Source organism: Littorina saxatilis, linkage group LG9 (assembly GCF_037325665.1).
Source record: "Littorina saxatilis isolate snail1 linkage group LG9, US_GU_Lsax_2.0, whole genome shotgun sequence".
Lineage (NCBI taxonomy): Eukaryota > Metazoa > Mollusca > Gastropoda > Littorinimorpha > Littorinidae > Littorina > Littorina saxatilis.
Genome location: NC_090253.1, coordinates 32,783,553 through 32,796,816, shown reverse-complemented (window position 1 = coordinate 32,796,816; position 13,264 = coordinate 32,783,553). Strand labels below are relative to the sequence as shown.

The following is a 13,264-nucleotide window of genomic DNA, read 5'->3' as shown; positions in this document are numbered from 1 at the left end:
GTTACACATAAACCTAAAAAGTAAGGCAAGTGCACGTGCCACATGAGTGTGCGTGCGTGTGCGTGCGTGCGTGCGCGCGCGTGTGTGTGTGTGTGTGTGTGTGTGTGTGTGTGTGTGTGTGTGTGTGTGTGTGTGTGTGTGTGTGTGTGTGTGTGTGTGTGTGATATCACGAAAATGAGATAACCGTTTTCAATAAATTTGTACCTATCATGGAAATCTTGGCAATTACAAAACACACTCAAAGAAGAATGTTATATGCCACACAAAAAACTTCACTTCTGACTCATTGTCTAAATTTGACAGGGGAATTTTGTCGTGAAGCACGTGCAGGCGTCAATCTCATTCCACGAGGCTGACTAATCACTCTCATTCCAGCTAAAAGGAACTCAGGTCGGATGCACTGTATTGCGCCACAGCGGCCCTTGGGAAGTTTCCAAACGTTTCCAGGCAAATGGCATCTTGGCTCATTACTTTTAGCAACGCAGGAGACGTTAGGCTGTTTCTCGTTTCGCTGCGCGCCGAATTTCTTGTTCTTAGATGTTTGTTTACCAGGAAAGAAACACATAGCTTCTTAAAAGCATCTTCTTCTGCGTTCATGGGCTGAAACTCCCACGCACACTTGTGTTTTTTGGCCGTTTTTACCCCGCCATTTAGGCAACCATCCGCCGCTTTTGGGGGAAAGAAAAGCATATTCAAAAGTTATGGCTTCTGCATGCTGCTGCTGTTGAAGCAAGTGCTGTATACGTAGAGCCCTTGAAGATATTTTAACAATGCTCAATGTAAAAAACAATTTAAAAAATCCAAATCAAAAAAGCAGAAATATAAGCACAATATCCTTCATCTCTCCAGCCACTAATGTTCGGTGACAAGCTCCTAGCATCCTATTACTTCTAGGGAAATTTTTTTTCACACACAAAATGTTAATCTCAACTCTGGTGGTTGTTTGATCGTTGAGCTGTCATAGTTTTTATTTTTGAATCAGCATACTAGTCGTCATGTAACAGCTGGATTAACGGCAGGGAAGATGCGTGATCACCTCTAGGTTATCGGGAAATAATGTTACAGCAACAACTTAGCAATACAACACGGGTGCGAACAAACTCTCAGCATAGAGAATGCACCATTACATCTATAGCACGGGAGGAGCTTGGAATGGGCCCAAAGTAAAGTCCCAGTTTGGCTGGCATTTGTCTTGCTGGCATTCTGGCGGTGTGTTGATGCTGACGATGGCGTGAAGGCAGATCGTGCAAAGACCACGTTATCGTGGCGAGCGCCGTCTCTCTCATATTCCCTGTTTGTTGCTTCACCCCCTTGTTCCTCTTTCTATCACTGTTTTTCAACTTGCCTTCACTCTCATGCTCTCTTGTGCACACCTATGTCAGTTTCGAAGGTGCTTTCCTTACTATCCTATTGTTGATCAAGATAAAACACCTTCCTTACGATTCGACGAAGTGTTTTGCCAATCTCAGCAGCACTATCCCTGTTCAAACACGTTCCCCAAGCAATCGTGGCCTCATGACAGAGTTACCACCCACGCAAGACTAACAAAACAACAAGAAAATAATAGGCTGATACACGCACTTAACAATGTTTAGGAATGTTTCGGAACTTTGGCATATATGCGTTCTGCTAGCAGCATTCCGTGTGTGACCTAATGACTTAGTTAAGACTTTTGGTTGATTATGCAACCAATCATGTAGAAACTGGGACTAGAATTCAAACAATAGTGTTCATTACAAGACTTTACAGGACTGGGGTGACTAATTTCTGCACGGAAAGAAAAAAGGTTTTTGCAGTTCGGTATATCTATCTCCACGAATAATCTGTGTGTTGAAAGGTGCCACTAGCACTTTACATTGCTTCAACTCTGGCACACACCTGCTGCACATCTAGCACAGTGTTCTATTTCTGGTGAAACCATTACCTGGGTCGTGCGGCAATAGGTGTGTACTGCCAGGCAAATGATTCCTCACACGTCGTCGTTCTAGCAATCCATTCACACGCACACACACCCTTTTTATGAATGCATCCTGGTAGACTGTGTTTTTCTTTGTGCTAATGCCTTCCCCGTTGAGATGTTCGATTTAGATTGTTGGGGAGTCCTATTTGACGTTTTCAAGGCAGACCTTGTGCGCCTTTCCCAAACACGTAACATAATCTTACATTTAATTGAACTGCTAAGACTGTATGACAGATTAGGTACGGCCAGGCTCTATTCACCTTTGTTAAACACAGACTATCTAGTCAACTTCTCTGACGCCTCTTTTTCGCCTTGCACAATGGACTACGCAAACCACACATCAAACGAAGAAACTATATTCCCTTATTTCTAGCATTCTGGTCACGCACATTTCTACAGCTACTAAGCGCCATCCCACACGTGACAAGCAGTCTTCATTGCATGTGGTTCAAGCTCATGATGCGGGACTTTCGCTGTCTCCTGGCTTCGTCCCTCGAGGTGATCAGCTCTTTTTTTAGCGGTGGACACCTTTCTTCTGTTTTAGCCTTTGTTCTAGTGGTGGGCACCGCACGTCTGTGCTAGCGAAGGACACCAACCTCTGTTCTAGCGATGGGCACCATACCTGTGTTCTAGCGATGGGCACCATACCTGTGTTCTAGCGATGGGCACCATACCTTTGTCCTAGCGATGGACACCATACCTGTGTTCTAGCGATGGGAACCATACCTTTGTTCTAGCGATGGGCACCATACCTGTGTTCTAGCGATGGGCACCATACCTTTGTTCTAGCGATGGGTACCATACCTGTGTTCTAGCGATGGGCACCATACCTTTGTTCTAGCGATGGACAGCATACCACTGTGCTAGCGCAGGACACCCTATATCTGTTCTAGCCAGCTAAGGACACAGCACACGGGTCATCCTAACAACACACTGTTTGTACCGATTTTTTGGCCGGCAGCCGCTTGCTTGCTGGCGGCATTCTTGTCGGCATCCGCCTTGGTCACACCCTCTGTCTTAGGTGTGGATGACGTGTCCTTGCCTGACGCTGTTTCCTGTTTCTTGTCGGTGTCCTTAGACTGCTTCTGATCTTGCCCTTTGGTATCCTTCTTCGCCGATTCATCATTCTTCTGAGGATCGTCTGCTGACTTGGGTATGTCTTCGTTCTTGGCTGTCTCTATCGTCGTGTCTGATTCCTTGACTTCAGGTCCTTTTGAAGTCACTGCGTCTTTGTTCGGCGCTTCTTTGGTGGTTTCGGTAGCTTCTTTTCCTTCTGAGACTTCGTTTCCTTGGCCTTTGCTCTCAGCGTTTTCAGCTGACGGAATTTCTGACCCAGGTTCTTCTGCTTTACAGGCAACAAATTAAAATATTGTGCACCTCGTGGTTTGACTTTTTCAAGATTTAATAACCTTGACTTTTGTGGCAACTGAAGTTGTGGAAAACCCGCTCATTATCATTGTTACAATCTACTGATTGACTGTGTTTAGTGTAAATTGGGGAGAAGATACCATGCCTTAGTTGTTGTTGACACACACGTGACAGAAACTTCTAGTCCAGAAGAATCTGGTTCTTGTAGGTGGCGTCGGTGGGTTGGGCTTGGGATGGGGTGAATATATTAAGGAAATCAGTCATTTAAATCGAAAACATTTAGCAATTACAAAAAAAACCATACTAGTCTAGTTCATTAGTCATACATATGCAAGATAAAAACCATGCTTACGCAAGTAAATTGTATTTGAAACTATGGTGAGGCATAACAGAAGTTTAAGATTTAATTGCATAAGATAATTATACGGGAGGCAGGGACGGACGTCGTTTGTTTGGAGCGAAATCCAAGGAAATGTTTTTAACAAAGGGTTGGACGGAGGAAGAAAAGAAATAGTCATATTGTCAATTATGGAAGTAATCATTTGTGCACAGTTCTGTATCAGAGCTCTAACTGGGTTATAGTTATTGTTGATGCACAGAAACACAAACTAATATCAAAACAAACTCAAAATTAAGGCATTCAAAATAACCATCGGCAATAACCTAAAAGTAAAAGAACAAAACCGCAAACGACACTTCTGCAACACAGGCAGTTCAACAAATATCAACAAAATTAAGGCAACTAAAAATAAAAATAAAAACAAGCAAAAACCAAATGTACGTTTAACAACAGTAATATATGGAAACAAATTATAGAGTTTATAGAACTCTCTATCACCAACATTTCAACAAGACATTTACCATATCGATCCTTATAAGTCATAACTGTAAAACAGTGGCTTCTTTCTATTCCCAAAACACTCATCAGTTTGGAGAACACTTCGCCGAATCACCGTGGGAGAGATTTGTTTTAAAGTCCACAGAAACTAATTTCAAGGTCGTTCTTCAACGGAGTCTGTGCACCTGGATTGTACAATTTCATCTAATTTACGGAGAGCTTCAGAAACTAAAACACACACAAACCAGTGCGGCACACAAGAACCAGAACAGCAAAAAAAGGTGAAACATGATGCATTCTCCAAACTGATGTGTCTCAAACACAACTCACGACAACTGCACATAGTGCTGAAATGAAGTGTGACCAAACGCACATCACGCACGGGTGGTGTAGCCGTTAGTGTTACCCCGTTATGTGCACGTGCTGTAGCAGTGCAGGTATACACAGGTGTATACAGGTACATACCTGGCCCGGCCGCGCGGCCGCCCCCGTATTGGACCCCTCCAATTCCTGGCGTCTGTTTGACTGATGTTGTCGTCTCTGTCTTCTTCGTCACCGACGTCGAGCCGTCTGAGTGAAGCGAGAGTACAAACATGCACAACGCTTGCCATTAGTAACGTTAATATATCCACAGTACACACCTTACCGCCACAGTGCGAGGGTGGTGTTATACATGATATCATGGGCGTTAATTTAATGTTGCGAATAATGAAAGGTGATGAAAACTAGTGACGAATGCCTAGCTAGATTTTGCTTGGAGAGGAGTAAGGGGGACACGACGTGTAGTGAATACAATCTGCAATATACTGCAGAATAATAAAACAAATCTGGACCGACTCACATGAGGAATTAATGAAATGATGGACAATCATTTCTAGAAAACATAGGACACAGGACGATGAGTTAACGTCGCCCGACATTTGTCTGGTAAATAACTCGGTGAAATATTCATGAAAATGTGTTAAAGATTATTTGCAATCTACTTAGCACATAGCAAACATAAACACAAAGTCATTATTAGAAGCTCTATCAGCAAAAATCGTGACGCATGACAGAGACATTTCCGAAAGTGATCGTGAACAAGTGAACACGTTTAATAAATAATGTGCCTTTTGACGGTTATAGACACAAATAAACATAGGATACACAAAAGTACATTCAGGAAAGTGCTTCAAGGTATAATACGATGTGAGAAGCGCTGCTGAAGTAAATACGGAAAAGAACGAGGTGCATGGTTACTGCATTGAATACTCCAAAAATAAAGTAATAAAAAATAAAATGAGAGAAAGGCAGATGGTTGCACAGACACAGACAATGAGAATGGATGTTTCTAGTCCGAGAAGGGCAGGCAGACTAGAAGTGCTAGCTGTATGAAGTGCAGGGGAGCATGACTAGAAGTGCTAGCTGTATGAAGTGCAGGGGAGCATGACTAGAAGTGCTAGCTGTATGAAGTGCAGGGGAGCATGACTAGAAGTGCTAGCTGTATGAAGTGCAGGGGAGCATGTCGCACGAATGTGAACGCACAGAGTCTGAAAACTGACTAACTGGTGCCTGAATGCCTTGTACACTATCAGCCTCGATATATTTTCCCAGGGTAATAATTATTGCAACAACAGGAATTTCTCCGACTGCATTGATAGTAGTAATAATTGAGTTGCATTTTTCAAGACAATCGGTTCTATGAGACTGGCAGAATTGCGAGAGAAGGCACTTGTTTACAGATTCGTTAGAATATATGACTGCCGAAATAACGGGCTGACTGACTGTTTGGCTGGCTAACTAACTGAATGACATACCAACTGACTGACGTAGAAATAAGAACGTGTGAAGTTGAATGGTTAACAACAAAACTTGCCAAATGTTAACCGACCGCTTGGTTGCCATATAGATCTTTTAATGGGGGAACTGACTCACGAGACTTGAAACAGCAACACTACCAAATACAAATCAATGACTCACAATGATTGCCTGACAGCAGAAAAAAACATTTAGAAAAATAAATCTCAACAGCCCTTTGTAATAGCAACAGATAGATTAAGCTGCTAAACATCACTGTAAAATGTATGTCAAATCATCCCGTAAGCTGCTTATTGTAGCTGTTACTGGTCACGTGCTACTACTACTAGGTGTAAAGAGACTGTACAGAGAGCGGTGACGGGATGAATGTGACAATGATTTAGAACGGAGATGAGCGACTGAACCAATGTCAAATGTGTGAACACAAAAAGATGGTAATGGTGATTTTGCCAATGACAAGCGCCAAGCAGCAGCAAATAGTTGCAATACTACAACACTACACATTATTAAGACAATACTTAAAGGCACTATATGTACATAATGAAACAGTAGGCTTTCAACAACAAAAAAGCCCCCAAAAAACAATTACAATATTGCAAGGTTAGCATGGTGATGAAGATTATATCAATAGGATGTGGATAAGTACGTACCATATTTTCACCCCAGGCAAATATAAACGGTCAGTCTCATCAAAAATAGGTCCATAATCACCGCAACAATTCAACCCCGTCGCTTTTTCTTGTAAACTATCGTAAGGGATGCAATGAGGGTAACAATGATTAGCCTTTGCAAATGCCAAAATCTACATTGAAAAAACAGACAGCTGTTGAAGGCAACTAAGCGTGACCTGTTGTTTGTCCGCAGTTGACTGTGAGAGTTTGTTTCCATGTCCCTTTGCTACCTTATAGGAGGCAAGAAAAGGTCATTTGCAACAAGCTGCTACGATCTTTCATTAATTCTTGTTTGTCAATCGCAAGATTGTCAATAGTGTCCCCTTGTACTTCGGCTTTTCATTTTCTATTTTTAGGGTTGGGTTTAAGGTTTTCTCTTGTATATCTTGTAAGGTTTTTCTTGCCGCTGTCTTTCGGCTTTGATCTTCGTATCATTCACGCCACCAACTCAGCCATTCCTACCAATTATGTCCCTTATTGCTAAATTCAGAGATGGACAGACCGACCCCCCCCCCCCCCCCCCATCCACCCCTTTTCCCCTCTCTCAAGCCCCCAACCTGCTTTCCCTTGTTCTACCCCATTGACAAACTTTCATGTCGCTGATGAGACTGACCATACCAATCCCATCATATCCGTAATGAAACCCCCAACCACCTACACAAGACGTCATAACAGAGCACGGGCAATAACGCGATGCAGGCAGGCAGTTTGGCAGGCAGTTAGTGAGAGATACGTGCCCCTTGGCGAGCAATCACCTGGCGCCTTGCTGGTGGTGGTGACGGTCCGGACCGAGGTCTTGCCCTCGTCACGCTGGTGTTCCTTGGTGGCGATGTTCTTGTAGGCCTCCAGCCGCTTCTGCTTGTCCTCCTCCGCCTGGCGGTGCTTGTCCGTGATCAGCTTCTGCGACACGTTCGCGTAGTCCGAGCCCCGGTCGCACGTGGCTTTCTGCGAGTGGTAGGCCTCCATCTTGCGCTTCTTCTCTTCCTCCGCCATGGCGAACTTCCTGCGCACCAAGTCCTCTGTCTCCTTCTCTCGCTGCCTCCGCCGCGCCTCCTGCTCCTCTGGAGGAGGTAGGGAGGTAGGGAGTGGGGGGAGGGTACAGGTGATGAGTTACGTGCTCTTTGGTAGAAATGTCAGCGGGTTAGCCTTGTTAGTGGTTGCCTGAGTATATCACCCTGGTTGTACCGCTTCAGGGTCGTGTTTAGTCCTGTTAGGGTCCTTTTGAGGACATGGTTCAAATGGTGAGTAAGAAAGTGTAAAGCTTTACTTACATCGACATTGATAGTTTGTCTTTAGTTATTGTACCTTGCATGTATATTGATAGGCAGGGGTGTATACATCTGCGTTGATTAGTTTAGCTTCCTGATAACGGTGAAAGCCTTGTCGTATCAGTTATTTACAAATATGAATTAAAATTCGCTAAAGTGCTAATACAAAGTATAAATAAGCAATAATTAAATTCAGATACAAAATAATAGACTAATAATGGCGTATTTTAAAAAAAATCAATCAATCAATATCTAAAGACTAACAGGGTGTGTTTCTTGCAGGTGTATATTAGCGGGGAACGGACTTTCTTTGTTGGTGTCCAAACGTTGTCTTCAGGTCTTGAGTCATAAAATACCCAAGTATATACACTGTCTGTCCTGTTTGGGCTAGATGTGCCAAATATTTCTACTTGACAACAAACGCATGGCGCTTTCTAACAATCTGAATGAACGCACCTTCAAGATAACTTCTGCAGGAAGCAATGAAAACGCCAATCCTACAGGCTGAAAAGGAGAAATAGCTCTGTGCGAGCCCAAGGAGTCTGGTGCTGCTACGAAAGGTGTGTGATACATTGTCTACAGAAGCAAGCCGGACCAACTAATGATGTTGATCAACGCTACAAAAGACACCGACGGGGACAATTTGTACAGTGGACACACAGTTCAGAAAGGTAGGAGGAATAGAGAACTTCGCTTGGAAACGGGGAGAAAGTCTGATACAAGTTGAAGGTCATCAGCCTGAACCTCGGTGATTCAGTCTGTAGAGAAAAAGGTTCAAATCGTTACCTCTCTGTTTCTCTCGGATTTCTTTTAACCGTGCTCGGATCTTTTTCCTTTCGTCAAAGTTGTCTGTGGCGTTCATCTGCAGGACAAAGATCAGCAATAAAAAACACTGAGCTATATTGAGATCTGGTCTAACTTGAGATCTAACTTGACGCTTCCACTATTGCAGCTCGACTCTCAACTTCAGCCCATATTTTGGATTCTGTGGTTCAGTGTAAATGAAGCATCAGACAAAGACCTGTCAACCATAAATTATGTGAAACAATAAGCTACTACAATACGAAAATCTTCTCTCTTTTTTTTTTTTAAACCTTAGCATCATGAACAAGCTAAAACAAAACAGTTCAAATTTTCTTTTTGAACAAAACAGTTCAATAATGCAATGCAATCCTATGGTGAAGAATCCTTAGACCGTTCACCGAGTCATGAGCGGGGAGGCATAAACGTGGTCTGTTGTGACTTTCCTGAAGAACATGACAGCTGTTACTTTCGTGAAGCTTAGCCGATCGTTCAAAAAGATTCCTGACAAATAGTTACAGCAACCTAACGACTCAGACAAAGCCGAAGACCTAATTATCCCAGACGATAGCCACGTGCCTTCAAGGCACGGCTGCTGCAATTAAAGTGCTGTTCAAACCGAGTCTGGCGAATCCTCACCATTTTATGAAGCTCCTCCTCATCGTCGATTTGTTCGTAAGCTATGGTGGACATGGTGGCGGTGTGGCTGGTGTCGCCGCCTCGGCTGACCACTGCTGTCGCTGGTCCCCTGTCTTCCGCGGCCAGCAGGGACGGACCCCTCTGAAACACGGACAAGACCATCGTCAAACATAAGTGGGTTGATATGCAAGAGCTTTAAAAGCACAAATAGCTTGGATGTGACCGCTGGGGAGGAGTTCGGATTTTATAGTGTGGTCGCAACAGCACGCCGTAAATTGTGATTGTTGGTCTCCCACTGCAGAAACTCCCCTTCTTCTTACCCTCCTCTCTTCCTGCACCCTCCAGCTTGCCTCCCCTTTCCACAAGCACACAGAACCCTTGTGTAATGGCATTATAACAAGTGGGAATACCTGGCTGATTCCAGACAGTATTATACGTTGGACACGTTCAGAATGGCAAGACTCACAAAGGCTTAGTGGGTAGGAATCATTTAGAAATCCCAGAATCCTAGAAAATACGCTCTCCAGAACAGAAAGTGAGACTGAGACTGAACTTTATTTTACAAGGATAAAGATTTAAGGCTGGGCCTTTTCTTACAATCTGTCATTTGGACGCACAAACACACAGTGAAGCAAATTAAAAAAAGAACAAGTGTGGAGGGGGGGGGGCGATGTTAAAAATAAAGAGAAGGGAGGGAGAGAGGAAGGGAGAGCATGAGAGGATGAGTGAGAGAGGGAGAGAGAGACAGAGAGTTAGTTGTGTTGATGTGGAAGAGGTAACATTGAAGAAGAGGGTGGGGTTCACATCGTCATGGATACTGCCACCTGTGATAACTCATAGCATCTCTGCAGTGCATCACCTTGGGAATAGGGCTCCGATAGCTCACGTCATCACACGTACAAATACACATTTTCTTTCCTACCAGCAGAATAAAGTACCAAGCACACTGTTGCTTTTGTTCGTATCATCCACCCCCTCAACTTCCAAAATGTGACTGATACATCCAATTTCAGCACCGCTTGAAGGGGGCACCTGGTGCTATCATCTACTGACAGGTATGCTTACGCAAAACGCCATCTACATAGGCAGGTGTGGTCTTTGTGTAAATTGTCAAACAGTGGAGAGAGAAAAACGTCCAGGATTTGTCTTGGTCTGCTGGCAAAGATAACGATAGTCTTTGTTTATGTGAAACCAGCATAACCAGGGTTTTTGCCCAAATCACATGCCATACATAGTACCTAGTTGCCTTTTCCGTGTCGAATCGCCTAACATTGTATCAGCTTTATTTCTATCCCCAACTGCTGTCGCACAAGCCAGCGAAGTTCAGCTGCGTTAGCTGGGCATCAGCCTTCCTAAGGACCATTTAGTGCATACCCTGTACCTAAATATCCTGGACACAAGAAAGAAAAAGAACAGACAGAAAGAGAAATGTGTCGATATGGTAGCCACAATCATGGCAAAAGTCAAATCAGAGAAAGAAAACCCTGGACAAATTAAAGAATGACACAGCCACCTGGCGTTACGTATCTCTGTTCAGTGAACGAGGGACGAACACCAAGATTGATATGTCTGAGTAACGGCAGATGCTTATTAAAGAGTTCAGGTAGCATGGGGATAGGTTACCATGCACAATCGAATGTAGCCACGTGGCAGCTGAAACAAGCAAACTTCACCGAAAATCAAATTCTGCCTTTTTAATTTGCAGAAGATCTGTGTGGGCGTAGGCTTTGTGAGCGTACATGATGGAAACAAGAGTTTTGGCAGGTGTCTTTATTTTGCGTAATGCCCATGGATGTATCGGCGCCAACATGACTCGCATAAAACAAACCACAATTTCTGTTGGCAAATGCAGCTTATAAACTATTACGTGCCGTGCTCGGGTCTCAACGGGAAATTAAGTTGGCAGAGTGTTGTTCATGGCAGGATGTGATTGCCAAAACGGAGCAATGTGTTGAACGTACGATGTACGATTTCTTCTCCGGTAAAAACAATCTGTAGGCTTTTTAAACCGAGTCATATTAGTACTGCTACGCCTCTCTCTCTCTCTCTCTTTCTTTCTCTCTCTCTCTCTCTCTCTCTGTCTCTGTCTCTCTCTCTCTGTCTGTCTCTCTCTCTCTCTCTCTCTGTCTCAATACTTTCAAAAAACACCTCTCATTACATTTAATGTCAAATTACGAAAAGTCACAGTGATGGAAGACTTCGTTTTGATTATTTTCATATTGATCATATCTGTCCATAAAGCATCAGTGTTTCATAACGCAAGAATGTATGTATAGCCTACAACGTGTATATAGTCATGTGAATAGTTTTTCTATCTTTTTTTTATTTTAATTTTTTTAATTTTTTTTACTGTCATGCTTATCTTTTGTAATTGTTTTACGTTTGTATATATATATATATATATGTATTTAAGATTAGAATAGTCCCTCTCTGGGCGAGGGCTGGTTGAAAAGAAGCTCGTTTATATTGCTTATGCCACAACCCTCGTAAAATAAAATTTGATTTGATTTGATTTGATTTGATATTATTTCTCTCTCTCTCTCTCTCTCTCTCTCTCTCTCTCTCTCTCTCTCTCTCTCTCTCTCTCTCTCTCTCTCTCTCTCTCTCTCTCTCTCTCTCTCTCTCTCTGCTAATATTTTAAAACCATTGTTTAGTTTACATAGGCGAGCGCTGAAACTAATTTTACTGAAACAATCCAGTCTTGTATTTGATGATTATAAGAAACTTAAGATTCTCCCATTAAAAGAAAGATTTAAATTAAATGAAGGCGTGCTCCTTCACAAAATACTTTCTGGCCGTGCACCACGAACTTTCGTCGCAAACTTTAAAGTCAAACCAAACCGAAAGTTTAACGTCCCAATTCCAAGGATAGATCTCTTCAAATCAAGCTTAGCCTATTCTGGTAGCGTCCTGTGGAATTCTCTCCCGGAATTTGTGAGAGTCCCAGTGAGTCTCAATACTTTCAAAAAACACCTTTCATTGTATTTAATGTTAAATTACGAAAAATCACAGTGATGGAAGACTTCGTTTAGTTATATTTTCATTTGTCCAAAGCATCAGTGTTCATTATATCCACACAAAAACACTCAAAGCTTTAATAACACATTTACTCATGCATGTGTATTCAGCATTGTTTTCACTACGTTACATATAGGACGCTTTATATTTGTGTATAATATGTAATGTGTAAATATTCATATGTTGTTGTTTTTTCTACCTTTTTTTCTACGTTAATATCCGTGTAAATATGTGATTAGATTAGTCCCCTCTCTGGGCGAGGGCTGGTTGAAAAAAAGCTCGTTGTATTGCTTATGCCACAACCCTCGAAAAATAAAATTTGATTTGATTTGATTTGATTTGATCTCTCTCTCTCTCGTGAACATCATCAAGTTCAAAGCAAAACTCAAAGAATATATGGAAGGCAATAAATGAACTTACAAATAAAAAGGCTGCCAGTCATCCGAGTTGTAATCAAGGACATATCTCCCGATGATTTAAACACACATTTTTCTAAAATAGCTGAAAATGTGATTAAAAATGATAAGTCCAAATTAAATGATTTGAACGTTTTAGAAGAATTTTGCAAATCAAAACAAATTTCATGTCAAGCAAAAATTCCCCTTCTTACAGTACCTGAAGTTTTTCACGCACTTACACACCTCAAGCAAACAGGCACCCGGGGGCTCGATGGGCTTGATGGTAGGATTCTTAAAGTGTCAGCCCCCATAATTTCTGAAACACTTACCTACATTTACAATCTCTGTTTAGACAAAAAATATTTTCCAGTCGCCCTGAAACAGGCTAAAGTCATTCCTCTGTTTAAATCAGGTGACAAAAGAGACCCCTCAAATTATAGGCCAATTTCCATTTTGTCTGTGTTATCAAAATCACTGGAAAAGCATATCAACAAACACATCCTAAC

The 13,264-nt window shown here is 42.4% G+C and overlaps 1 protein-coding gene across 12 annotated transcripts in view; it reads right to left on the bottom strand.

Annotated features, from left to right (window-relative positions):
* The window catches only part of LOC138977037 (muscle M-line assembly protein unc-89-like), a 184,227-nt gene that overhangs the window by 15,744 nt on the left and 155,219 nt on the right, over positions 1-13,264 (bottom strand). For 4 of the 12 annotated variants that reach the window (XM_070349936.1, XM_070349932.1, XM_070349937.1 and 1 more), the window contains exons 16-19: positions 9,343-9,483; positions 8,689-8,764; positions 7,390-7,695; positions 4,632-4,736 (exon numbers count right to left, since the gene is read on the bottom strand). In XM_070349936.1, the coding sequence (XP_070206037.1) occupies positions 4,632-4,736; positions 7,390-7,695; positions 8,689-8,764; positions 9,343-9,483 (628 nt within the window). Of the gene's footprint in view, positions 1-2,903; positions 3,303-4,631; positions 4,737-7,389; positions 7,696-8,688; positions 8,765-9,342; positions 9,484-13,264 lie in introns of all 12 variants that reach the window. The other 8 variants (XM_070349930.1, XM_070349933.1, XM_070349931.1 and 5 more) reach the window with 4 other exon arrangements.